The 26519-nt window shown below is 42.6% G+C and overlaps 1 protein-coding gene across 4 annotated transcripts in view; it reads right to left on the bottom strand.

The window, feature by feature from the left end:
- The window catches only part of LOC108941465 (T-lymphoma invasion and metastasis-inducing protein 1-like), a 33957-nt gene extending 10355 nt beyond the window's left edge, over positions 1-23602 (bottom strand). For 3 of the 4 annotated variants that reach the window (XM_018764140.2, XM_029255668.1, XM_029255667.1), the window contains exons 1-13: positions 22730-23602; positions 21335-21791; positions 20491-20663; positions 19934-20158; positions 18930-19115; positions 16799-16945; positions 14835-14909; positions 13588-13758; positions 12049-12153; positions 11797-11878; positions 11526-11612; positions 10811-11023; positions 10487-10587 (exon numbers count right to left, since the gene is read on the bottom strand). In XM_018764140.2, coding sequence (XP_018619656.2) covers positions 10487-10587; positions 10811-11023; positions 11526-11612; positions 11797-11878; positions 12049-12153; positions 13588-13758; positions 14835-14909; positions 16799-16945; positions 18930-19115; positions 19934-20158; positions 20491-20663; positions 21335-21791; positions 22730-23602 — 2895 coding nt within the window. The remainder of the gene's footprint in view (positions 1-10486; positions 10588-10810; positions 11024-11525; positions 11613-11796; positions 11879-12048; positions 12154-13587; positions 13759-14834; positions 14910-16798; positions 16946-18929; positions 19116-19933; positions 20159-20490; positions 20664-21334; positions 21792-22729) is intronic. The other variant, XM_029255669.1, reaches the window with a different exon arrangement.
- Between the last annotated feature and the right edge of the window lie 2917 nt (positions 23603-26519).

Below are 26519 nucleotides of genomic sequence, written 5' to 3'. Positions count from 1 at the left end.
TATAATAATTAAAAAAAGTAAAGGCAACATTTCCAAAATGGCATTGTGAGCTATGTGATTAGCTCTACTTTGTTTTAAAATGCTAATTTGAAAAAAAACAAGAAACGGCCAATTATATCAATCAAGATGAACTATAACTCATGGTAATTTGCATGTTTGTGGTTTAGCTACAACAATCTCCTTTCAGCATGATTTTTTTATTCTTCTCCTTAATACCCATTTAATGGTTCCTGAAGAGCTTAAACTCTCCCAGCAAAATGTTTGTTCCAGCTCCACTTCAAAGCTCTTGATATCTTGAACTGGGTGTTGTGAAAATTGTGCCCAATGAAGCAAACCAGGAAACAGGAAAAAGAAGTCGGGACAAGCCAGGAAATTATTCCCCAGACTTCCAATAAGGGATTCAGTAAAATGGATTAAATAATGCTAAGAAGCATTTCAAAGCCACTGTTTGAAGCATTGTCCTTGAAATAGCTGTTCAGTGGAACACATTTTCCGCATAAGATGGAAAACGAAGAGCAAAACCAAACTTTCACTAAAGTGTAATTATGCAGTGACAACTGCAGTCAAGCCCCAGAAGGGGTGACGCCATTGAATTGTTTAGCAAAGTAGTAAAATTGCTTGAGATGCATTACTGCGAAAACAGGTAAAGTGGTTTTGGATAAGAGCACTTGCTTAGCAAATAGCTAATGTAATACTTTCTCCAGAAAGGTTTTCAAAAACAGGTAAAGTGTCTTTGGATAACAGCATCTGCTTAGCAAATAGCTAATGTAATGCTTTCCCCAAAAAGGTCTTAATAGAGGCACAGATGGAATAAAGAGGTGCATAGTAGACTGCTAAACAGATTCTATGGGCACAAGGAGATGAGAACCACACAGGATGCACAGAGGCCAAGTGCAGTAATGGATAAAAGGGGATGAGCATAGCATCAGATACACATGAGAGACAGCAAAACTAAATACACAGGAAGAAGAAATCACTGCATCTGATACACAAATGTTCAAACAGAACTAGATATATGAAGAAAAAGATCAGCATTAGACTGGCAGGGCTAGATATATCCATTTTGCTCAAAAAAAAAGTTATGATGAGCAGGCAACCTCAAGAGAGGAAGAGTATGTGAAGTGGTAAGGAAGGATGAAAGACTGCGTTTTAGTGTGGCTCTAACATGACACGGACCTGAGTGTCTATTAGAAGTCAGATGGTCCCAGTGTCTGCTGGGCCAGCTGTGAGCACTGCTGTTCCCCTCAGTGAGGGGTTTCCTGATACCCTTGTGATCTCCCAGTGCACAGCTGCGGTGTCTGTGATTTGCATAGCTAATCAGTGACTGCTCAAGGGTGAGCACGTTCGCCACACTGACATATCTGATGACTCCCCAGGGATCGATTCCAGAAAGATCCAATGAGCCATATGAAAAGAGCACTGACGTGGGTCCTCAGCAAAGTCTTTGACAGGAGTTCACTATAAAATACCAGAAAAAAAAAAAAAAAATCAGACCATGATGGAAGAAAGCAGACATCCTTAAACTGCTTTTTATAAACGCCAAAAGTTTGATGTATGGTTTGGGTGCCTAAAAGTATGATGTAAGCCTTGGGTGCCTATGATCCTGTCACTGGTTCACCAGTTGTCTTTCCTTGGACTAGTTTTGATAGGTACTACCCATCACATGTCATCTAGCCATCACAATTTGGCAAAGTCGTTCAGATCCTTACGCTTGCCCATTTTTCCTTATTCCAACACATCAAATTCAAGAACTGACTGTTCACTTGCTGCCTAATATGTCCCACCCCTTGACAGGTGCCATTATAACAAGATAATCAAAGTTATTCACTTCACCTCTCTGGTTTTTTGACATGGCTGATCTGTGTATAAGTTGCTTTATTTCAGGTGCCCTGGTAGACCCACATGTTTGACGGGTGCCATATATAACTCATTACATTTACATTTACATTTACATTTACCTTTATTCATTTAGCAAATGCTTTTCTCCAAAGCGACGTACATCTCATAGAAAATACATTGTGTACATTACATTAACAGAAAGAGAGGCATAGGTGCAGATATGTGATTCTAAAGTTCAGTTACTTTGTTACTTTCCACCATATGAAAGAAATCATTACAATCTGTGATCCCACTTATTAGGCCATAAATTCAGAAAATAAAGTTGGATCAAGGTTGTCCAAATAATCAGACTTAACCCAAGCAACAATAACAGTTACAATAAACCTAATCTTTCAGAACTAGAAAACACACACACAAACAACAGCTACACCTACCTCTGCTTTCGACAAGAGTACGTGATAGTGCACCTCATTGTGAAACCACGAAATCTGGTTTTTATTGCACTGCTGTGGGTTGTAGATCTCACCATTAAAAAAACCGTCTATAATTAGAAACGTCTGTCACAAAACAGCCACATAATGCTAAGTGGTCCTTGCTAGACCTTGGACATAATTAGCATATTCACACTTCTTTGTGTTGAGACCCACAAACAGTAGAATCAAAAACATACAGTATGATCAAGAGATAACAGTGCAAATATAAAAGAAAGAGTTTATTTAAAATCCGCAGCCAGCACAGTTATAAATATACACGTGTGTGTATGTATATATATATACATACATACAGTGTATATATACTGTATATGTATATATATATATATATATATATATATATATATACATATTATATATACACAGTATAGTACCTACAAACACATATGCTGTATAATTAGACACACAGCAGAAACACAACACACATACTGTAAATCAACACAGAAAGTGCAATCAAACACTCAGATACAGTAGCGACACACAAACATCTGTTCAGACACACACAAACACAGTATAAACGCACACAGTCCCAACAAAGACACAGATCCCGAGGAAGAGTACATCAAACCAACACACACAGAATGAAATAACTCAATAACAAAAATATACAAACACAAAGAGAAAAAAGAATGAAATTGACACACAGTACCAACAAACACACACACACACACACACATACACACACCTCCAGTGGGCAACCACACTGGTAAAAAGCGCTGCAGTATTACGTGTCCATCTCATTGAGAGCCCATGGCAGCCAGAGTCTAATCTTCAAAAAAAAGAACATAATCCCACTTTCATCTCCAGCAGAACATCTCTCAAAAATTTCTATGTGTCAGATGACAGTTGTTTGCTCTCCTCTGCTCAGCAGCTGACAGAATGCAAACAGGGATGCAGTTCAAATGCAATAGTGTTTTTCACACCATATGCAAGGAATTAAACATGCATAACAAAAATACTGAAATGATAAACAGCAGGGTGTCATCGCAAACTACTAACAGAAATTAATATTAATTATATGTATTGCACATCGACAGTCACACACCGACTCATTCTCGCTAGATATTTATAGCTGTAAAACTAAATTTCCTATCCAATCACGTGCCATACCAATTTACTGTGGCAAACAAGCTCAATTTCGATGTTCAATAACACAACCAGAGGGCCCCTTCTGAGATCTGAACATGTAAACTCATGGCTATAAGTGCAGCTGCTTAAACAACTGTGCAATTTTATTGGGCAAAGTTTGGGTGACCAAGTCCTTGCAGATCTTCCACCACAGCCCAGTTTCCCGCACCAGCGCACAGCACGCCAAACCTCCGGATTCATTTCTTTCATCGAGACACCATATAGCTCTCTCACTATCACGCAGCTCTAGCCAAAAGAGAGAGCCAGAGAGCCCTGCGGAGCACAAACGCATCACAGCTTCCTGTAGCAAGTGTAGGCGGCAGAGCCCAAGGTGCAAAAGCGGCCCACGACAGGGGAATGGAGCCAACTGAGAAGATCGGCAGCCCAAAACCTCGGTCGAGCTCCCATGTTCGCGACATCCTGCTCAAAATGCAAACAATAGGCAGGTGGGCAAGATCTCACCAGGTGCAGCATGTCATAGATGGAGTCGGAGGAGCGCTTGCCGTGGCGGCTCCTCCTCAGCGCAGACATGGTCAGGTGTGAGCGTGGGCGTGGCCACAGACGGTGAAGGGTTCAAGATCGCTTGTGTCTCCCAGGTGATCACCAGGTCCTGAAACTGTGGTCTTCACAGTGCTTCTCCTTCTCTTGATCTTGTTTCTAAAACAAGCTTTGTGGTCAGGGGAGGGTATTGGGGAAGTGACCAGGTACCTGTCCTCCCCCCCGCCCTCCCCCAACCGCCAAGCCAAGCCAAGCCGCTGCAAACTCCCCTTCTTTGCTGCACAGCTGGGATGTAACACTTTTGCTTTTGCTGGTTCTCTTACAGGCGCTGGCTAAGTGCAAGGACAAGCAGTTCTGAACACCGGGCAGCGCTCTGAGCAGGGGATGATAATAATCGTGTCCATGGGGAGGGGAGTGAGGGAGGATGAAAGAACCAGGAAGGAGACTGTCGTGGAGCAGGATTGGCTGGTGAGGCACTCTGCAGTGAAATTTAAATACGGAGGAGGTGGGGCAGTGTGTGGGGTAGGGGGTGTAAGCGAGTGGGCTGCAGAGGAGCGAGACATGAGCAGAATGGGTAAAGGAGCTATTACAACACCTTGTGCTTATGAAATGAGTAGCATGAGCACGATACACTATTATCTTAGATCCTGCAAAATTTTCAGAATATGCCGGTGCCTCCACATACCCATGTTTAAAATCCTCTACTTGGGCATGTTAAGTTTGTACCTAATTTCCAACGCGAAATGTAAGATTATACTACAAATCTCTTGCATGTGTGCATTTATTAAAGACGGCAAAGGGTTGAAGAGGATAACGGAATGCAGAGGGCTGCAATATTGGTAACTAGAGAAAGATTAAGGTAAGATTAAGGATAAGCTGACAGGCAACTTTGCGGGGACAGGGGACAAACAGGGACATGTCACAGACCATGCTGTGAATCTCCCCCCCCCCCCCCCCCCAAAAAAAATAAAATAAATAAGCGTACCTCTATGCAGTTTAGGGCCAAAAAGCCCACCACCCCCTTCTCACACATCAGCGTGAATGCGCACCTTCAGCAGTAACCTGGGAGCTTGTGGTAGGCATGTCAAAACACACAGATGGTCCCCAAAGAATTTCACTGCAGAGCCAGGAAAAGCGTTCCCTCCAAATCAGACTGCAACTAATCACAAAGCCTTTATGCAACACACACAGCAAACACAAATGAATGATCTATATTGTCATTTCTGGATCACTGTTACTTAACCAGTATTGAGGAATGAAGTGTACATCCATGACATCAGGCTAATTGACCGTCCTACTCTTCACTCATCTGTATTCTCCTGTTTCTTGCTCATCTCTGTATTTATTACAATATTTTCATACCTGAGGCCAACACACATATTTCCTCTACATAATAAACAGCTATATGAAATTAAATATGGGCCTTTAATAGTACAGACATAAAATTGGTCCAAAAACCAATGCCAAAATAAAACAAAGGGATATATTAAAATAGTAAATAACGGATAAAACGATGAATAAAAACGACCTAAAATCACTTCCTCAAAAATACTGACAAAACAGAAGGGGAAGGACTAACGGGGAATCAACTTCAGAATAAGTACAGCCTAAAGTTATAATGTGATGCATTGCCTCCAGTCTCAGGACCACAATGAGAAGAAACTGCTCTCTGAAAGACCCGAGAGACTCATAACAGTTATAGCACAAGTCTAACTAGGCTGGAGGAGAGGTATCTTTGTTTTACCACTAGGTGCAACAATCACGACTAAATACTCTATTTTAGAAATCCAAATTAAGAACTTTAAAGTGTTATGCAGAACATGCCAATTCTTCAACTTGCACCCATCTCATTATCCTGACCACTAAAGGCTGCCCAGGCACACCTAAACGTATTTATTGAGTACAGGCCACTGCTTCATGGTTTGTGGCAGAGAACTACAGGTCAGTGCTGGTACAATTTTTACATTGTAATAATAGCCCCTGGTTTGGATCAAATGACCACACCCCAGGGAAAGCAGAAAGAAATTAGGGCATTCTAAATAACCGCCCAGACATTGCAGGTGATTACTCATAAGGTGGCCCCATAGAAAATCCCAAAGCCATTCATTGCAAAACCAAAACAAAATTAATCTGGCAAAGTATGAGGCAGTGGGTTGCACAGTAGTTAGGGGTGCTGCCTTACAACCCTAAAGTCCCTTTTTTAAAATCCCACTCCTAATACAATAAAACTTACCCTGAATTGATATTTCAAGAATACACTGCTGTATAATTTGGTAAATCATTGTTAACACTTTAAGTCACCTTAGACAATGGTGTCATTATAATGTCACAAAAACACATGTTCAACTGCTTCCACAGTGACAGGTGGACATGGACATGCTCTCACTGTCAAAATGAAAAATTGGCATACAGTGAATTCCATGCACATGTAATCTAAAACGTACAAAAATCTTTCACTCCCCTCCACTGCTCGCTTAATGAGGACACTTGAGGCCAATCAACACCAGCATGTTTTAAGGCACTGAACAACTCTAATTATGGAATTGCACTCGCCCTGAGTCAGCTGGCCCCTCTGCGCTCTCACATACTTCCTTGTTGGTCCTGCTCCAAAGCCCTTTGCATCCTGTCCTGTTCTATGTTCCCCTGGATACAACCGCTTGCTTTGCCCCACGACCAGATCTTCGGATCCTGGCTGCAACCCAGTTTACCCATCGATCGACCGTACGCTCGTCCCCAACCACAAGAACCTGCCTGTCCTGCCTGAGTCTAACGAAAGATCCTGCACTTGAGTCCAGCGTTCCCATGCCATCTTTCTGCCATCACAAAATCTCAGCAATTATTTACTATTGTGGTATACTGTATGTCAAGACTAATACATAAGCTTTCCTAAAACCACGGTCATTGAAGTCTGAGTCAAGATGCTAGAATATAACAACTGTATAAGCAGTATCATAATTACTCAGACGGAGATATTGGAGAACTCAAGAGCAGAATTTACTTACAGGTGTTGCAAGGGCAAAGTGTAATAGGTGATTGGTACTGATTCTGTGTCGTGGAGACGTGAAGACTACAGAACAAGGAAAAAGATTTGGTGACATGATATCTTGAGGACTTTCAGAATGCGGTGATGCGAAGAACAAGGAATCCTTCGAGGGAAGGAGTACACAAGGAGCAGGTACTTGGAACTGGAGACAAGAGCAGGAGGTACTTTGGCAGAACAGCTCAGACAGTCAGGTACTATGGTGGACACTGGTTGAGAGTCCACAAGCTGACTGTTGCCAGACTCTTCTTTTTAAAGACCAGATTGTTATAAGGGATAACTGAATGCCTGGGATCAGGTGTGCTACGTTGTGCTAGCTCGCAACGTGTGAAGACCTCTGCTGATCACTTGGGGTGCTGCTTATTACATTGAGACTGACATTATTAGTGAGGGCAAAATGCCTGCTATCATCAAGAATCAAGAAGTATCCAACAAAGTTACATAAAGTTTTAACACATCATAGCAGAACCCGTTGAGTAGACTTTTAAAAAAAATCTCAAAGGTTTCAGACCTACACGTGTGAATATACTCTATAAAATATGGCGTATAATACGTCTATAGCCAAGCGGTTGGAAGGAAGAGAAAAAACCTCCTGCTTCCACAAGATAAAAAAACCAAAGAACTTAAGAGTCTTACTCCTGTATTTCGGTATTTGGCTTGACGTAAAGCCGTAATCCCTTGTCAAAACTAAGAAATATTTGCAAGACACACATACTTAAATCACCAGCATGACAAATGATCTCACAATGCAATGATGACCAAAACGACTTTTGAGCCACTGTCAAATACTATACCTGCTGTGTTGAACAATTTGCTTGTTTTTTCTTTGTATTCCCTGCATTTATGCATTACGGAAGGCAGAGCTTCAAATATCCCCTGCCCCTCAGTGACTACTCTAACACCACTGTGTAAATTATGAAAGGAGGGACCACAAACATTTTGCCCCCTCTGCATGCAATTTTAGGAGAAACCTTAGAGATACATCCAACTTCAATGCTGATTAAATATTCTGCAGGAGTCCTTGGCTCCGTTCCATTGGCACAGTGGCTCCTGGTGATGTGATTAGAGTCAGAGAGACGGGGCTTTAAACTGGGGGCGGGGGAAAGAAACCATAGTCTGCATGCAGATACCAGCCTCCTGCTGCTCCTGCAGATGCTTCAGCTGCAAGGATCCACTGCAAGCCTGACAGCTTGGCTGTCTTACTTATAGTACCAGTCCTTTTTGGATGCAAAAGTCTGAGATCCGGGTCTTAGGTGCTGCAGCATAAACCCTTCCTCTGTATTCTTTCTCAAACGAAACTTCTGGGAACAAAAGAAAGATACACTGACTTGAACTCAAACCGTTCCTGGATTTTTGTGTCGAGGTCTGTCTGAGGGGGGGATGGTGTGATGTGGCGTGGCATGGCATGGCAGGTTTAACCAGTGCCTTCTGTGTGGCGGCTCTGGGGTTTGAGCTCTGCTTGGGGTGCCTTGTAGTTGACTGGCGGCCTGTCCAAGGTGTGTCCCCTCCCCTTATGGCCTTGCACCCCGTGTTGCCAGGTAGGCTCCGGCTCGCCGTGACCCTGCTCAGGACAGGCGGTTACAGACATTGTTTGGTGGGTTGGAGGTCTGTCTGATTATTTATCTATTTAAAGCTTATGGTGCCAGGCTGACAAAGTGGTCCCGGAATAGCTTTAATTATCACACATAATCATGCAATTAAAAAGCGAGAATACTTCAGTAAGATTCCCCCCTCTCTTATATTCCCTTACCATCAGATACATGCCCCTGATCCCTTTAACAGCTGCCTGGCTGACAGCACAACATCCCCTTCAAAATGAGCCAGGGAGCAATACACACTCATTGCAATCCCACATAAAAAGCATGGTATAACATGCAAAACATACCCCCTTTGCTTGTTCTAACTCATTAAAGTAATAAATAAAATAATACAAGTCCTTTTACATGAACACACAGCTGTGATGTTCCCCTCAGGTACAGACAGAGTAGAAAAGAAACAGGTCAAAGCCAACCAGACCTGGCTGCAGTTTCATGGAAAATGAGCAATGAGACGTGGGATGCTGAATGAGAAATGTGCAGACAAAGGTGCACATTGCCCTGCTCTGTGGGCTGAATAAATGAGCTCACAGCAGATGGTGCATCAGGGAGCAATGCAGGTAGACAGGCTGGATGCTGGTTAGCTTTTTAAATAGGAAAGTGGTTCTGGCGTCCCACCCTATCCCAGACGATGGGCTCCTGTGGTGAGCCACCAGTTTTAGGACACTTAGGGAAAAAGCACCAGTTTTTTTTCTAATGCAACAAGTTTCAGTAAACCAATACAGGCAAACGAAAAACCCCACAGTGGCCCTGCAACATAGCAACACAAACCCGTGATGTCATTCTCTCACAATGAATTTCTGGCTCCATTTGGAAAGTGCTTCATTTACATAGCAGGAATTAGAAAACTCTTTTCCCCTCAAGAAGACACCTTGAAGATCATTTCTTTTATTACTCATAGTCTGGCACTCCGTTGAAAAAAGTCAGCATAACTATATTATTATATTTAGGGACTAAGCAGAGGCATTTTTCTAGACCAACTTAGTCAAAATTTACACTCTTACCCACTTACATAATTGAACAGTGACTGAAATAATGAAGCAATTCAAGAGAAGAACACTCCTTGGATGCAAATCTACAACCCTCTGATCTACTTTGTTGATTGCTGTACCATTCCAGAAAGCCATGCAGATCATCGGATGTGTATTAACAGGAGTTCAAATGAATGTCATTACAATCCAAAACATTCTCTGATGGCACCATTTAAAGTTGTGTTTACAGGATCTAGATATGTTACAAGCAGGGGATATTTAAAAATCTTACATTCATGCCATAATAATGGCTGCCTTAATTTACTTGAAAAGCTTTATTAGACATTTCTAATAAATTTATATAAATTTATAACTGGATTTATTAAGATGTAAGTATGGCTTCCTCGTCTTTATCCTGCAAATAGAGGTTTTCAAAGTCTTCATTAAGATTAATGTTGACTTTGAGCTGGTGTGTATGGAACATCTATTAAAAACTAAAAAGAACCATCACTTGGGAAAAATTTGCTATGTGTTCTGTTTTTATTTAGCTAAATTATGGTCCTCAAACAAAGCAGTACAAATTAATTTTAGTTATCTATCATTATTCAGTTTTTACTAACTGACTACATAAAGTATTGCCAGTTGTGCAAGACAGAGAAATTAGCTCAATTAAGCTGAACATGTAAACCAGAATTAAAGGATCAAATTAATTAAACAATATAACAAAACAAACGACAGCTCTTTATTCAAATAATCAAGGCAAAAATACCTTAGAAAGTACAAAGTATCAAGATATTTGAAATAGAACACACTTAAATATAAATACTGTGATACAAATACATATAATAATGTAAATATAACTAAAATTTAAAGTTCCTGATATATTCTAACATGACCTAAGGGTGACATAACATTAATTCTTACCTTGCGATTTTCTTCAGGATCACTGAAGATCTCAGAATCACCATCAAGACTGTCCCCAGAGCTCTCCAGGCCCATGACCATTCCATCATCAAGGATGTCTTCTACAAAACCAGGAAGCAAATTCTGTCAATCATTTCCATTACCAATACTATTATGGTTGAACACCACATCAAGAAAAAATTGATTTTGGTGAAGGATCAAATGATTTTGGGTAAATACTGAGTGATGTCAGTAAAAAGCTATGCTAAGCTCCTGATCTGAAATTGAGGTTACTCTACTTTAGTCTGCACTGTCCCCTTGTGGTCCTCACTGAGACTCCCCTACCTTGACTCTGAGAGAAGATGTCAGTATAGAGGTCCCTCAGACCATCGGACTGCTGTGGTGGAAAGTAGCAAAGCTGGGTCCGATCCAGGGTAGGCAGCGTACTGACGGTCAGGGACAGGGAAGGATGAGGGAATGCTGCCTTCATGTCAGATACACTTAGACAGCTGGTGTCCTTTCCGTTCACCTGCAGAACCTCATCGCCTGCATTCAGGCCTGGAACAATCAACAGCAGGATGGTTAGGGTCCGACGTACCCCCCTTAGAACTGTACTGATCACTTCGACCGGTACTGCTATACGTTTGAACCTGTGGGGTAGGCAATTCTTCACCTAGTGTAAATTACTTTTCTGGCACTTCAGTTATAAAAGTTCAGTTTTTTTTTTTTTGTCTTGGGCTGCACCATGAACACAGAAAAGGTATATAAGGTATTAAGTCTTGGGACTTTTTACTTTTCTGTATAAGAAAACACTCCCGTAGGTTAAACATAGATTTACAGCACAGCATTATACAGTGTTATAAATGTTATGCGTGGATTAAGCTTTTTGGGAAAACAAGAGTGACCAGTACAAACACTACAGCAAACTTATATAACTTACTTATATACTTACTGTAGTGTATTATTATACTTAGTAAATTCAAATCACGAGCCTCTGATCTCCCTTGCTTTGCAAGACACAAGAAATAACCGAAAAGGACAGGGGAAAAAGCCAAATTACCTCTGGCGAAAGCTAACCCTCCCACCTTTACGTCAGTGATGTAGACTTTCTGTCTGTCATTTTCCTGCACTACAGAGATGGAGAAACCTGGAGGAAAAAAGTGCAACAGAGATATGATGGTACAAACCCTGTTAGAAATACACACACGTCAAAGCAGTTTTCTTAAAGAATGGAAACTCCAGGCTTCAGTCAAAGCTGTACAAATTAGGATATAAGTAGGATAGCAACAAGGACGTGACATTCTGTTATTATAGCTTCATAGAGATCTTACCATAACCAGCTGTACAAGATTCATGACGGTCAAACTTAATGAGTTTAGTGATCCTGGAGCAAATCTGAATTTCTTTGTAGACCTGCAATAAACAATTAATAAATGGTGTGAAAAGGTACTGTATTTCTGAAGCTGTGCACGACCTTTCCGCTGGGTATATAGTTTAAAGAGAAAAAAGCAACTGAAAAAGGTGAAAGAGGGGCCAAAATCTTGGGAATCAGAACTTGTTGAGGTACTTGTGGTAAAACTCACCAGATCAGACACTTCCTCTTCGGGTTTTGGAACATAGAATTGCACTTGGTCATCAGTTAAAAACTTCAGCCTCATATAGTGCCTGGCAGGATCCAGATGGTGAGTCTGTGGAAGAACAGGAGTTTTGAAAGAGTAAACTCACTGCATCTCCATTATGGGCAGTGGTGGTTTAGTTCCCAGGCTTCATCCTGTTTCCCAGTGGAACAAGAAAGAGAGTGGTGTTGCGTGTACTTCCAAGACTAAACTTCATTCAGCCCAGATGTGGAATTTCTATGTACTAAGAGTAAAGACAAGCCTTATTTTGATATAACTATCACAAAGAGCATAGGTCACACTTGGAAGTAGATGTCTGAACTTGTTGGGTTGGGTAATATGTTCTGTGTTAATGGGTCACCTTCTCCGTTAGATGTCACCTATTAAGAACAGCTGAATTAAACTCTTCACTTGCCAAATTTGTTTTCTGACAGAAATGGGCTCAGACAAGAAATCAATATCATAATATGAGACTGACTTCAAAGATTTCTGAAACCCTAAGATTGTATCATAAGGCCTCCTTTAAATAGTAGCAAATAATAATAATAATAATAATAATAATAATAATAATAATAATATTGCTTAAGCTTTATGGCAACATTTTTCATGATTTGAGCATTGCCTAGATGATCTCTGTAAATCACAGACAGGGAAATCTTTTACTTGCTGGCCTCATCTGAGGATTGCAACAAGCATTGTCTTATTGGATTTCCCAGACATTCAGTCAGCCCCGTGGGAGATGCTCTCTGCACAGTGTGCCTCTGGGTCTGTAAATCAAGGCCTGTAGCAATGCATCACGATCTGAAAGGGGAAAAACACTCTGAAATGAACAGAAAGCTTAATCTGTTGCAGTTGTTCATCCCCTTTTTAAATGATCAACTTCAGGACATTTTGAGGGGGATAAAAAAATCGTATTTTAACTTCTAAGTGTTGTGCATTTAGCATGTTTATTAATCACTGAGCGCAAAAAAAAAATACAAGAGGTGATTACAAAGAAACAAATTATAATTATGTTCAGAATGCTTGTGACAAGTGAATATAATTTAAATTTGTATTTATTCATTTAACAAATGTTTCCTCCAAGTCAAAGATAAACAAAAGTGTATTTTCTAACCAAGTTATAGATTTAGAGATGCAGACGCATGATCATTTTGACTCAGGGGCAGACAGTCAGTTTTTTCAATACCACCAGTTTCGGCAGATGAATACAATCAAATAAATAACATCAAACAAATGAATAATATCCATAATGTCGGTATTGGCAACTGCAATAAACAAATAATGTATGTAATGTCATCAGGTGAATCAAACAAGGTTCTGCAGTTGTGCAGAAAGTTTAGAACATCTACAGCATAAAAGTGGATGAGGTGTAACGGTTTTATAGTATATATATTTTAGTAAAACATTTTGAGGAGGATCAGAAGAAAAGGGTTCTGTAATGCTGTCAAATGAATGGAACTTTTTGACTGTCCAGAGCGCTTGCTGAAAGAGGTGCTGGACTCCTACCTTGCAGATGCTTTCAAGAACATCAAGGGTGGAGTCTCCCGGTTGGACAATGGCTAGCACTGGCTTGTCGTTGGGCAAACAGACCCATGAAGGCGTGAGGTAGTGTGGCACCCAAACATCACTCTCTGTGTTGGATTTGTGGATGCTTTTCACTGGTCGTTCATTCTCCTTCTTTAGAAAGTAGAAGCAACAAAACACATGAGCATTGTCCTCACATCTCCCGTATTTTGACAGAGAACAGAATAACGTGTGTCAATTTTCTGCCTCGCCATTCTAGTCCATTTTGATCTGCCCCTCCTTCAGTTCACATGATTTAAGGGTTGAGACAACAGCATATTGAAGCACCTGCCACCACCAGTATGAAGAAAATATTAACTAATTTTCTTTTCGTTAGGGTTTTGTCGTGTCTAACTTACATCTTTAAACACAGACCAGAAGGATTTTAAAAAGTATGTAAAGAAGCAGAGCTGATAACATAAATATATATGTTATGGACAAATACAGGTGCTCCAAAAAGCTGCGTATCTCTTTCTATGATTCTATATATTCAGCTTGTTAATTTGAGATGGGGTATCATTTGATGGTTTTTTAGATAGCCCACTCTCTGGAGCAGGGCTGCCAGTGCTTTATCTGCTTAGAGATGTGTAGCGCTGTCAAAGCAGTGAAGTCATCGCTGGTGAGTCCTTTCCAAATCGCGTCGTGAGTTCAGTAATATTGCCTTGCCCTTTGATACAATGTTAAGCTTGTATCCATGAGAGTCTTCTTCAGCTTGGTCCTACATGCCCTCTCGTGCCAGAATGGATTGATGCACATTCTGCCTACTGAGGAAAAGTGTGGTTTAAGATCTGTCAGTCTGCCTGCAGCAACAAAAACCCATAGCAGACGAAGGATTAGCCTGCCCCCAGCCTCCCCGTCCTACCATTCCTTCACCATCTGTCCATCAGCAGGCCAGTACTAGACGTGTAAGAAGAACACTGAACAGTGCCCTGTTCTGCCCTGTCTCCGTACCACTTGATTGATCCCAAGACCTCACGGTTACTATCAGTCCCTGGACTACCAAAAATTCTGTTTTCCTTGGAGACTGACAACATGACAAGTGTAGCGCAGAACTCCATTTGGCATTCTGATAAGATGGCAGAGTCTGAGCGTTCATCTGTTCTCAAAATCCGCATCCATTCTGCTCGATTAGATAGCAGCTTTCGTGACAGTTTGCGGCCAAGATACGGATCTTGACGGATCCCACGTACCACACATTCCCTGGCAGTGTCCACAAACACACCATCCGGACACTTCTTCGTCGGCTCCCTGCCATCAGCAAACACCTGGAAGTGAAAAGGCTTACAAATTACAGGGTGACACCTGTGAATTGAAAGCGGGTTTTGCAGAGATAATTTCTATAAATATTTCATTGCTACTTAGTTGCACAAGAGAAAAAATATTACAGAGCAACTTTTAATAACACAGCTTCAGAGTTCATCTATTTAGGAGCATAAAGTTGATTACTTTACCAAAGAGATACTTAATCACCTTGATTTCAAACTTTCAACCTAATGGTTATTGTTAGGGCTTGTACTTGAGTACCTGAACTTCAGTCACAATTTTTAAAAAAAAAAAATTGCACAGTACACACAGTTCTTATATAATGGGCTTCTGAGAAAACAGCTTAGGAAAATATATTTACTTTTTTCATACAACTGGCTGATTATTCTTTGCAATGGCATCCTTGCCCATTGTGCAGTCACTTTACTTGCACAACAGTTATGTCAATATCTATTAACCTCCACATTACCCTGGACTGCTAGTATATAAGGTGTGAATGGCAGGTCATTAGACCTCTTTTAACAGAGGCACTAGATGAAGACAGAAGCTCTTTCATGGAGTTTAATAGCATTATCACACTTCTTCCATAACCAATCCAGTTTTATATTTCCACTGTAAGGTACCCCAAGCAGGACTTGAACTCCAGACCCACCAGAGCGCAGGGACAGGTCAAACCCGCTGCACCACCACACCCCCCTCTCACAACCCTCAGTTAAGATAAATTCAAACCATAAACTTAACAGCAGATTCAACACTATCACAAACTCATTCTCTAAAGCAAAATACAATATTAAGTTACTGACAATTATATCTTTGAAAGAGCATGGTAGTTTTTGCTGAAGTAATATAGGGTATGTAGCAAGATCCATAGTAATAGGAGTGGTGAACTTGAGACCTTCGAGAGCAAGGCAGTGGCTCTAACCACTATAGCACATGTTGTCCCTTAATGCTCAGTTTTACAAATGAGCTATAAACATGGAACTATTACTATATGTAACTATCATTATTAAGTATTGTAACTCTTATTATATATTATATGTATCATGTGGTGACACAGTGGCACAGCAAATAGCCTTGGTGTTTCACAGCGCCTGGGTGGTGCGAGAGAATGTGCATTCAGTGCCCTGCTCAGTTTGTGTGGAGTTTACATGGTTTCCCTGTCTCTGTGTGGGTTTGTTCTGGTAAACTCCCACAGTCCATAGACATGCTTCTGAGGCAGATCCTTAAAGTCACCCATAGTGTGTGAGTGACAGAGAGTGTGTTTCATTGATGTATGGATGAATGACCCATTGTAAGTAGTGTATCTAGCAGTGTAAGTCACCACGGTGAATAAGGTGTGTGGGCTGATACCACTACATAGAGTTCATTGGAAGTTGCTTTGGAGAAAAGCATCTGCTAAATGAATTAATGTACATATAAACAACTTTTCTTTTTAACATGCATACCCTCACATTAGCATAAAGTCAGAAGATCAATGAACACCAAAAATTCATTAGTAACACAGCACAGTCCACAGTGCAGTGATCGTGTGAGCTTTCTTTCATTATATCATAAAAATCCATGAGCCAAATTATCAAAATGTCTCAGTCAAGGTTATACCCTGCCTTGCACCCTGTGCTTCCAGGACAGACTCTGGACCACTATGACCTAGCCTTGGACAAGCTATCCATAATGAATGAGTGACTGAAAATACAGCATGGAAAGACAAGCTGAAATTATATTTTTGTTACAAGCATTCTAGATGATTAAGTTTTTAGATAAAAAAGAACATTAATTGCATCCCCTCTCAACGGTCATTCATCAAACTTGTTAATTCGTGGAACAGATGAACCCTTTTATGTGAGGAATGGCTGTATAATGTTTCAGAAAGCTGCGATAAACAGCAGCAAACCTGGCTGATGCTGGGTCTGCCTTTTGTCTTCTTCTTTGAGGCTGTGTCCAGACCCCATAGGGATGAGAACCTGCTCTTGCGCTTGGTGGAGGTTCGAGACATGGCCTGCGTTCTCTGGCGCACCCCGTTTTCCATGCGGGCCACCACCTTTGGGAGAGGAGGAGGAGGCATACAGCACCCTGCTGGTCATTCAGGAGACCTCGTGTTTTCTGATGTAGCAGAAAATCCACACAGCTGTTGAGAGTCACTTCTTAGTACAGACAGCAGACATCCACAGTACTACCTTGAATAAGTCAGCTGTAAGTAAGTCGTTTTGTCTTTTCGTTTTGATAACCTGATAATTATTTCAACATCTCTGGCTAGTAAATGTATGCACCAATTATTTCCGGGTCGTTTTTCAACTAGAGAAGCATGAGAATCTTAATTTTGTATTCATGTCACATAAAACAATTGAAACAAACCAACCAACGTCTACAACCGCTTGTCCCGAACAGCAACACAGGGTGCAAGGCCGAAGGGGGAGGCGGACACACCTTGGACGGGACACCAGTCCGTTGCAAGGCACCCCAAGCAAGGCTCGAACCCCTAACCCGCCACACAGCTGGCACTGTCCAAACCCACCATGCCATCAGTTTAAAACAAAACCCACTTCAAATTTGAGAAGTTTTTCGAAACCATCTGTGTTAAAATGGATTACATTGCGTATAGGTCTATTTATCTGGGCTTTTAGTTATATAATACAATGTAAATACGCTCTGAAAGGACACAATGCAACTTATTGTACTGTATTGTTGTTTTTTTTTTGTTGAAACATATACGTACCGTTTGAAATAAAAAGCTTTTTGAAGTACTGCCTTCAAAACACCTCTGTGGGTGCATTCAGATCTCCTCATCTTGGTGTATCATGTCATTCGGCAACCAGTGTCCTCTGACGCCCACCTGCGGTGAGCATTACGTGGGTGGCCGTGGAACAAGTAGTGCATTGAGTTGCTAGTTCTGGACGCAACATTAAAACTGCCATTCACTGTTTTTTCTTTCAGAGTTCTGTATTTAATGTCAAAATCGATGAGCTCAACCAGGTGAAGTGCACTAGAAGACAGGAGCTCTCAAATGCACTGTTTTGTTTTATTATCGAGCATTATGCAGCATGTCAGACCGTGTTACGAAACCAGTCAACCTGTTAAAAATGTTTTCTTTCGCGGTACGTGAAAGAAGCCTGGAACTGATTCTGTCTGCTCTGTTTCTTTATGTTTAGTAATCACTTAGAATTTTATCACCCCCACCTGCACCAAAAAAGATATAAGATTTAATCATATGTTGCAAACAATAGTTTTAGTTTCAATTGCACTCCACACATTTGTTGCAATCACAAACTCCAGCAGCAGTACTTGTCTTCCTGGTGTTATTTACTATCAAACTAAAGATAATTCCTTTAATTAAGTAGCCGTCTTTGGCAAGCTAATTATTGTGCTTCTTGATGTGTCTGACTGCTAGTAAACTGTTGTCTTGAATGTAATAGTGCAATATATTTAGTTATGTGAACAAAATACACTAATGATATTGCTTTTAATTAAACAACAAATGAGGGGGCATGGTGGTGCAGCAGGTTTGGTCTGTGCCTGCTGTGTGATGGGTCTGGGGCTCAAACCCTGCCCGGGGTGCCCTCCAGCAGACTGGCATCCCATCCGGGGTGTATCCTCTGCCCTGTGCTGCCTGGCAAGGCTCCAGACTGGGACACCCCTACTCAGGACAAGCAGCTGTAGACATTGGTCGGTCAAACAAAGAGTAATAACAATAAATCCAAAAGTCTGCACTAACATCTTTTGCACACATTCACATGATTTCAGCCTCAGTTTCTTCTAAGCTTCTTCTAATCAACCTAATGATTGACCAGTTAAAGTCCTAATGAGCCATCCTTAAGAAAAGTATTGAACCTTAATTGCTTAAGTAAAAAATAATAACGGTCTTAGTTGAAATTTTGTGTTGCTTTGGACAAAAGCCATGGCAAAATAACATGATAATAACAATCATACTAAAAGCTGTTTGTTTTTCAAAGTGAGTCCAAGGTGGCTATTTGAGACGTTTAAAGATGTTTTCTGCCCAGAAAGAACACTGTATCCAAGACAGTTACCAATGCATGGAAGGAAGAGACTGAGAAGATGCCCAGGCGACCCATAGCCAGTTTAGTGGGCCGTGCGGCGACAGCCAACAGCCGCTTAGGGTTGGGCAGCTCGCCACCTTGCAAGCTGGCCAGGTAGCACCGGAACCGGAACAGGTCTACATGAAACTGCTCCAAATTTTGCTCCCACAGGAAAATCTTGTCAGAGAAAAGAGAAGAAAAAGAGGGAGTCAAAATGAGAGCGAAAGAAAGGAAATGGTTATCTAGAGACATACACAGACAGATGCTGGTTGCAAGCAGACTTTGTTCAACTTGGCTTCATAGAAGCTCTCAAGAGAGATGCAGCTTTCCAAGCACAATATCGCCATGGTTTTGTTAGTGTGAGGAAAATGCCCTTTGTTTGAGGGGCAGGCCTTGTCCATTGTACAGAAATTCTGTAACACATTCAGTCAAGCACCTGACCTTTCACCTCTACTCAAAGTTAAGGCTGTACCGTTTTGAGGGGCATAGTAGACAGGTGTTGGACTGTTTCATTCTTGAGACAAGGAAAGAATGGCCCTTAAGGATATCTGTCCCTCTGCCAAGATGTCCAAAGAGGACAGGAACAATGCCCCCCCATTCAAAGGTCTGGCAGGGACTGGGGCAATTTCTGCTTTATACGAAGCAACCTTACTCTTATTCATCTCCATAGAAAGTCAAGCTATGATGGGGCCAATGGAACTAGTACTTCTTCAAAGGGTCACAGAGCGCCTGGTTCCTTTTGATTTAAGCACCCATTCAACTAGAGTCCAGCATCAAAAACATACAGTAACTGAAAATTTGAAACTGACATTTAGAACTATTAGGTTTATATTCAGTTTTTGATTTTAATATGCCTGATTATCAGATATATGTCTTAAAGCTTCTAGTTTCAGCTATCATCAAAAATCACATCTTCTTGCATTCTCGTCACACATTGGTCGGCTCCAACTATGAAATTCTTGGCAATGTTTAGTCTCCAACTAAATGAGGTGTACCTGCTCCAGGATGGTTTTCCTCTTCTTCCCATTGGTGACCGTAGACAACTGCATTTCACCCATCTTTTTCATCTTCTCATCCATGTCGATCTTCTGCTCCAGCTTCCGAATCTCAGAGCGCAGAAGGCGCACAGTGTCGTCGCGGCGATGTTGGCGGGCCACAGCAGATGCACAGGCTGAGTGTATGGCTGTGATCCAGTTCTCCAGCTCTGTCTGGCTTGAGGTCTGAGAGGCAGAGAGGGGCTGAAGGTTATGCACACATATGGAGAGGTCACCACAGTATCGGTTGCCTACTGGTACCTCTTGGTCAGTAGCACTAAAATGTGTCATGCTCATCAGTTTCTAGGCAAACTGAAATTATTGTTAAAATGATAAAAAATAAAATGCACACATAAAATCATGGGGTTTTTTTTATTTTTGGAAGTTCATTATTCCAGTACAAAATGTCTATTCTATAACTTTCCATCTATACAAGTAAGGATGATGTTTGGCGCTTAAAAAAAAAAAAAACATTGACTGGCATTTAAAAGTGAGTACAATTCAGCAGTGCTCCTCACCTGGAAGAGGAAGGCATCTCCTTGCGAGTTACTCAAGCAAAACACAAAGTTCTTTTTGGGATGCTCTGGGACAGCCTGGACAATGCTGTTTTCCACCCATACAGCATGCTTGGGCACACTGTTATGGTCGATCCCAAAACGCCCATCCGTCTCATAGAAGAAGAGGGTGCACCCTAAGCAAAAGTCAAGTGAACAGACTGCCCTGAACTGTTCTGTGAAGTTTGAAGTTAAACTGAATGAACACAGCAGGCCTTTTTAAAGCATAACTGATCTGCTCTGAAAATCGCAAGAAGACATTTCTTCAGGGAATCTCCTAAAAGGAGACACGTGTGTATCTACAGCTTTGTGTGCTGTGAATTCCCCAATTTCATTCTGCTCTCCAGTGGTAGGCATAAGAAGTGCAGTTCTGACTCCTCAACAGAACAGATTTCATTTCGATCCAGACTAAGCAGGAACAGATGTAACTCATATTAGTGGGTGTTAGCGTGAAAACATTGCTTATTATGTCCAAATTCCAACAATACATTAAAGCAGTTATGCCTGAACATCTATAACCATGCAACACATGTGAACATTATGAAGGTTTTATGGAGAACTTTCTTCCACACTTTCTTCATCTACAGCTGGAAGCGGACAAAGCGGCTAATGTTGTGGAGGAATCAGCCAAAAACTGTTGGTTACCAAAAGTCACTGCTGTTTTGCTGCTGATCTTAAGCTGAACTGCTGAAGCATATCCTGCTGTGTTAATTCATAAAAAGTGCTCAGTTGTGAAGTGAAAATGGCAGCTGCTAGAAAGCTATGGTAAAGGAAGGAATGGGACCGCTAAGGGTTGAGAAAGACTAACCTTTCAGTGAAACCCAGTAGTGCTTCCATTTCCGTCTTGGGGCTGGTTCCACCTTCTTGTTTTTCTTGTGTACCAGAAAGTTCTTCACTGTGAGTGTGCCAGCCTTGCGAACCGTCCCCTGGCCAGTGTCGAGGGGTGGGTCCAGTGGGTAAGCTGAGCCACCAGTGCCACTGCTGCAGTCATCACTAGCGGCAGAGCACACCTCATCAGGAGGCTCTGCTACATGACATGAGCTCCTCTCCAGCTCCAGCCGGAAGTTCTCATACACATCTCCACCTCCGCCCTCTCCACTGCCACCACTGTCGCTGCCAGTGGCGAAGAGGCCCTGGCCGGTGGGTGAGCACACAGAAAAGGAGGCTGACATGGCCTTGTAGCGTCTCGGCCGCTGCTCCGCCTCAGCCGACACCCCGTCAATGCCGCTGTCCCCATGCTCACTGTCATCACCCGTTGTGATATCCTGCACACCACGCCACATATAGAGATCACAGGTCTGCTGCCAGGAATTAACCTCACCCTCCCCCTCCTGGTCACTTCAGTCCCAAGCTCCCCACCAGACTACAGTAAAGATCCTCCGCATGTTGTGAGAGAGGGAATTTTTCTGAAGCTCCTCCGCCTCCCCTTATGGGAAAGGCTAATTGGTGTCTACCACCAGGGTCTGACATCCATCACTGAGGGATGAGCAATTCTGTCAACTTGGGGGTCAGAAATGGGGCCAAGCCAGAGCACTCTTTCATCTCTATGAACACAGAGTTGCTCAAGCACTAACAGAATGTGACACACATGATATTTCTGTAAAAATCACCAAAAACCAGTGACAGAACAGCAGAACATTTAATGGGCTGGAGACTCAACTAGAAACTATATCCCACATTACAGATCTATAGTGCTAGAACTGAAACAGAATGCGCTGTATATACGGTTTTGTGAAGGCTATTGGCTTATAGACTTTCCTGTTTCTGGTAAAGCACTCATCTGTTCAATGCACAAGTCCGACAATGGATGAAAATGATTCTAACTCTTTGAAACGGAAATGCCTTTTACTTGTTATAGTCTTATTATAAGATTATGAGTGTGAGTCCAGAAAGCATTAAGGAGTCTCTGCTGGATTTTTACATCCAAGGTCTCTTTCCCATAAATTTCATAAACAGCTGGAGTCATGGGAGAATGGAGATTAGGAATTGCAGAACCAGGCTTTTACGCACACCCAGATGATTTTAAACATGTAAAGACACTTCAAATCCCATTATCTATTAATGCTGTAGGCAGAAGGTCCTTTTAAAGAACATTTGTGTGGGTAAAAATCAAGTCTAATAAATACACATTCCTGAAGTTTTTTCAGACATTAGCCTGCAAGCTATGCCGTGTGTGCTGAATGAGTGTACTGTGGGTGCTTACCTGTGTGGTCAGCACCCTCCGGCCCTGAAGACTTGTGCAAAGCTCCCCTTGGTGGCCTGGAAGACCCTCAGACAGGCAGTGGGAGCGACGACAAGGCAAGGTGTAGGCACCAAATGCACTCCTGTCATCCTCAAAAGGCACCATGCAGTTGTCCTCGCAGATCTTTTGACTGTGCTTGTTGAAGCAGTTCCATGGTGATCGGTGGGCAGGGTTCTGTGACCTGTGGCTGGGGCTTCTCCGGATATAGAGCTCATCCATGGAGTTGGACCTATCGCTGGAGTCAAGCAGCTCAGGCTCGTCACAATGGCTGGTGGAGCCCCTCTCACCAGTGATGTCACCAATCTCCTCCGTGCTGGTGAGATTATCTTGACTGATGTCAGACAGGGAGAACTCCAGACTGTCCTCTCTCCAAGTGTCGGCTGACTTGGAACGCTTCTTCTTGTAGGCCACACTCTCCCGTGGCCCATCACAAACCTTCTCCATGTAGGTTGAATGCTCCCCTGGTGGGTTAGGGATGGAGCCTGAAATAGGAACTTGGCTGGATTCTGCTGGGCCATCGTGAAATGACACAGGACGCAAGCTCATGGCCACACGATCCACCCAAATAGGGCTGCCAAAGTCACGAAGGGTGCCGGCTTCTATGAAAGGTTCCAATCCATTGTCAGCTAATGACTGCGGAATGCTGGGAGTGCTGCTGGACCGCGTGCTGGTCTCTGAATTCCGGTGTTCTGTCTTGCCTGTGGATGCATGCCTTGACCGCCGGGCCCGTTTGCCGGACACTCGCAGTGAGTGGGACACGTGCTTGCGAGACCAGAGACCCGGATCATCAGCACAAAATACCCGGTCCCAGTTCTGGCTCTCTACATTTCCCATGGTTCCCTACCTGCTTAAGACACACATGGACAATATTTTGATGGCAAGAATTCGACCAGGATAGCATTGGAACATAACGTCTCTCCTGCTGTCATGCTTGCAGGAATCACGAAAGCAGGTGCACGAGTGCAAGAAATATCCCTGGCATTCACATGGAAACACATGCTAAATAATGCAAGACAAATCCCAGCAGTATACCTTGTATCTTTTAGTATGAACTTGCAGGACACTGCCTCCCCCCCCCCAACACACACACACACACACACACACACACACACACACACATATGAGTAATAGTAGCACTTAAACTCACCAACCTTTTCACTCAGACAGCAGGACAGCAGAGACAGGGTTCACTGGCAGGTCCACCTTGATAAGGTATCAGGACTCACGCTGACCATGGTCATGGAATTGTCATGCTCCAGAAAATACTCACTGCCCCCTGAAAGACGGAAACACTCCAACTTGACCTTCACGGGTCACGGCTGCTGGAAAACAAAAATATGAAACATTTTTGAGGTTAGCTAATGTGAAGCAAACGTGACACGCATGACTCATTAAATCAACAAGCCTGTCTGAGTTTTATGCCAAGTCCAATTACAATTACGGCTGTTAAGCAGGAGGAACTTATAAAAATGCCATCTACACAGAGGGATGTAGAAAGAATAAGAAAAGGCTTTATACTTATGTGTTTATGGAGGTTCAGAGTGGAACACAGGGAGACCACACACAGGATGATACCTTGGGATATATACTCCTAATGTGTTCTGAAATATACAGTATAAGTAGCCATCACCTAGTTTTCTAAAATTTTTACGTAATTGCTCAGCTGAACTAACATCCAAAACAAAATACATTCAAAGCAGCATTTGTACACCTTCTAAACACCTGGATTCTTTGTTTAATTCAGGTGCACTACAGCAGGGATAAACTGTGCTCGGATATACAAAGAAGTCAAATCTCTCAAGGACAGGGGAATCTTACTGTGGATCTGAAAAAAGGAAGGTCCATGTAACAACGCAAGACAAAAATCCTTAAAACTACCCAAACACTAGAACATTATATTAGTGTTTCTCTTTAATTGGAAATACATATGAACTACAGTATGTCATTGAATGAATGCAATATGAGATTATATATTTAGGTAGCAGGGGTGCGATGGTGCAGTGGGTTGGACTGGGTCCTGCTCTCTAGTGGGTCTGGGGTTCGAGTACCGCTTGGGGTGCCTTACGGTGGACTTGCATCCCCTCCTGGGTGTGTCCCTTCCCCCTTACGCCCTGAGTTGCCGGGTTAGGCTCTGGTTCCCTGTGAACCTCTATGGGACAAGCGGTTCAGAAAGTGTCTGTGTGTTTAGGTAGCGGACTTGTTGGTAGGCAGTGCTGTTAAATCTTGGCTGTGAGGCTATTTTTCTACCAACAGGGACGGGGCTTAATATAAATACTTTCAATGTATATCTACCATTAAATGTGGAAGACATTTTTTTTTTTCCCCCCCAGAACCACTCGTCCCACAGGGAACCAGAGCCTAACCCAGCAACACAGGGAGTAAGGCCGGAGGGGGAGGGGACACACCCAGGACGGGGCGCCAGTCCGTCGCAAGGCACCCCAAGCGGGACTCGAACCCCAGACCCACCAGAGAGCAGGACTGTGGTCCAACCCACTGCACCACCACACCCCCCATGTGGAAGACATTTAAAATGATAATACAAGTCATTCTGATTAGTCATTATCTAAGCAAATAAATTATTCAATATGAAAAATTAAGGTCATATGAGCAGTGAAATAAATCATTCACTGAGTATTTTCTTGACAGTAGTATCAACTTCAGTCACATTCAATTTACTTTAATCTTTTTACTATTAAAAGGCAATTGTATTAATTGGCTAGCCTACTTTCATAGGAGGCAGAAGCTTCTGTCAAATGTTGCTGAGCTTGGATGAGGTATTTATTCTAGTTTGAACAACCTGTTCATGTCCACAATGTGCAATAGCTACCGGTCAAAAGCTGTTGTGTGTGTCTGTGAGGGTATAACCCACAAAATCATGAGTGTCAACATAACTGGAATCCAGAACAGGGGTAATGTAGTGTAAAAACCTGGTCAGCTGACGAGGGCATGGGCTTCAAGCTGCATATTACAGGTGCATGCCCCAAAAAGACCACGGAAAACAAACAGACATCCGGAATGTCTGGCCAGTTGTGGGCTGAACCCAGGTGTCTATATATATAAAACGATATATAGGGCACTTTCCAAGTCTAATGGAGAAGCAGTAGGAACAGCTTATTTGGGTGACGGTGTCATCACAGGACACTTTTGAACTACGATGAAGGAAAGGACGAAAAGAAGCGTAAAAATTAAAGAAGAAAAACGTAACACAACACGTGTCGTTCGGAGATGAGGAAACCGACAGTGACACCTCACCACTGCCGAAATGCTGGGAATGCATTATTGCTGTCTCTGTGTCTCCTGCTTCCACGCTTGAGGGAAGGAGGAAGGGGAGTGGAGGTTGGGATTCCCACATCAACGGCGTTGCCTGAGAGGGCTGTGTGTCTCCGCTGATTGCCACCGCTCCACTAGCCTTGTGGGTCAACAGAATGCGTTCTTGTGCAGGAGCACCGCTTCACTCTGCCAGCAGGGCCTTCAAGCAGCTTTCAACAGAGAGAGAGAAACGGAGAGATGATGGAATGGAAGCAGTACAGCTTTTTTTTCAGGACAGACCCCCTGGGCCATTGTCCTTGCATGCGTGGAGGGGGGGGGGTTTAGTGTGCTTTGCTAGAGATGCTCTCCAGCTGGCCGCAGGGAGAGAAGGGGAGTTACATAAAGCGGAGCTGACCCCATTTCTCCACTCAGCGACTCCCTTTTTCCTTTCCACTCCCCCCACTCACTCCTGTCCTCCTCCAGGGTACAGCCCTTCCCCGCT

Source organism: Scleropages formosus, chromosome 10 (genome assembly GCF_900964775.1).
Source record: "Scleropages formosus chromosome 10, fSclFor1.1, whole genome shotgun sequence".
NCBI classification, from domain to species: Eukaryota; Metazoa; Chordata; class Actinopteri; order Osteoglossiformes; family Osteoglossidae; genus Scleropages; species Scleropages formosus.
This window is presented reverse-complemented; position numbering and strand designations above follow the sequence as displayed.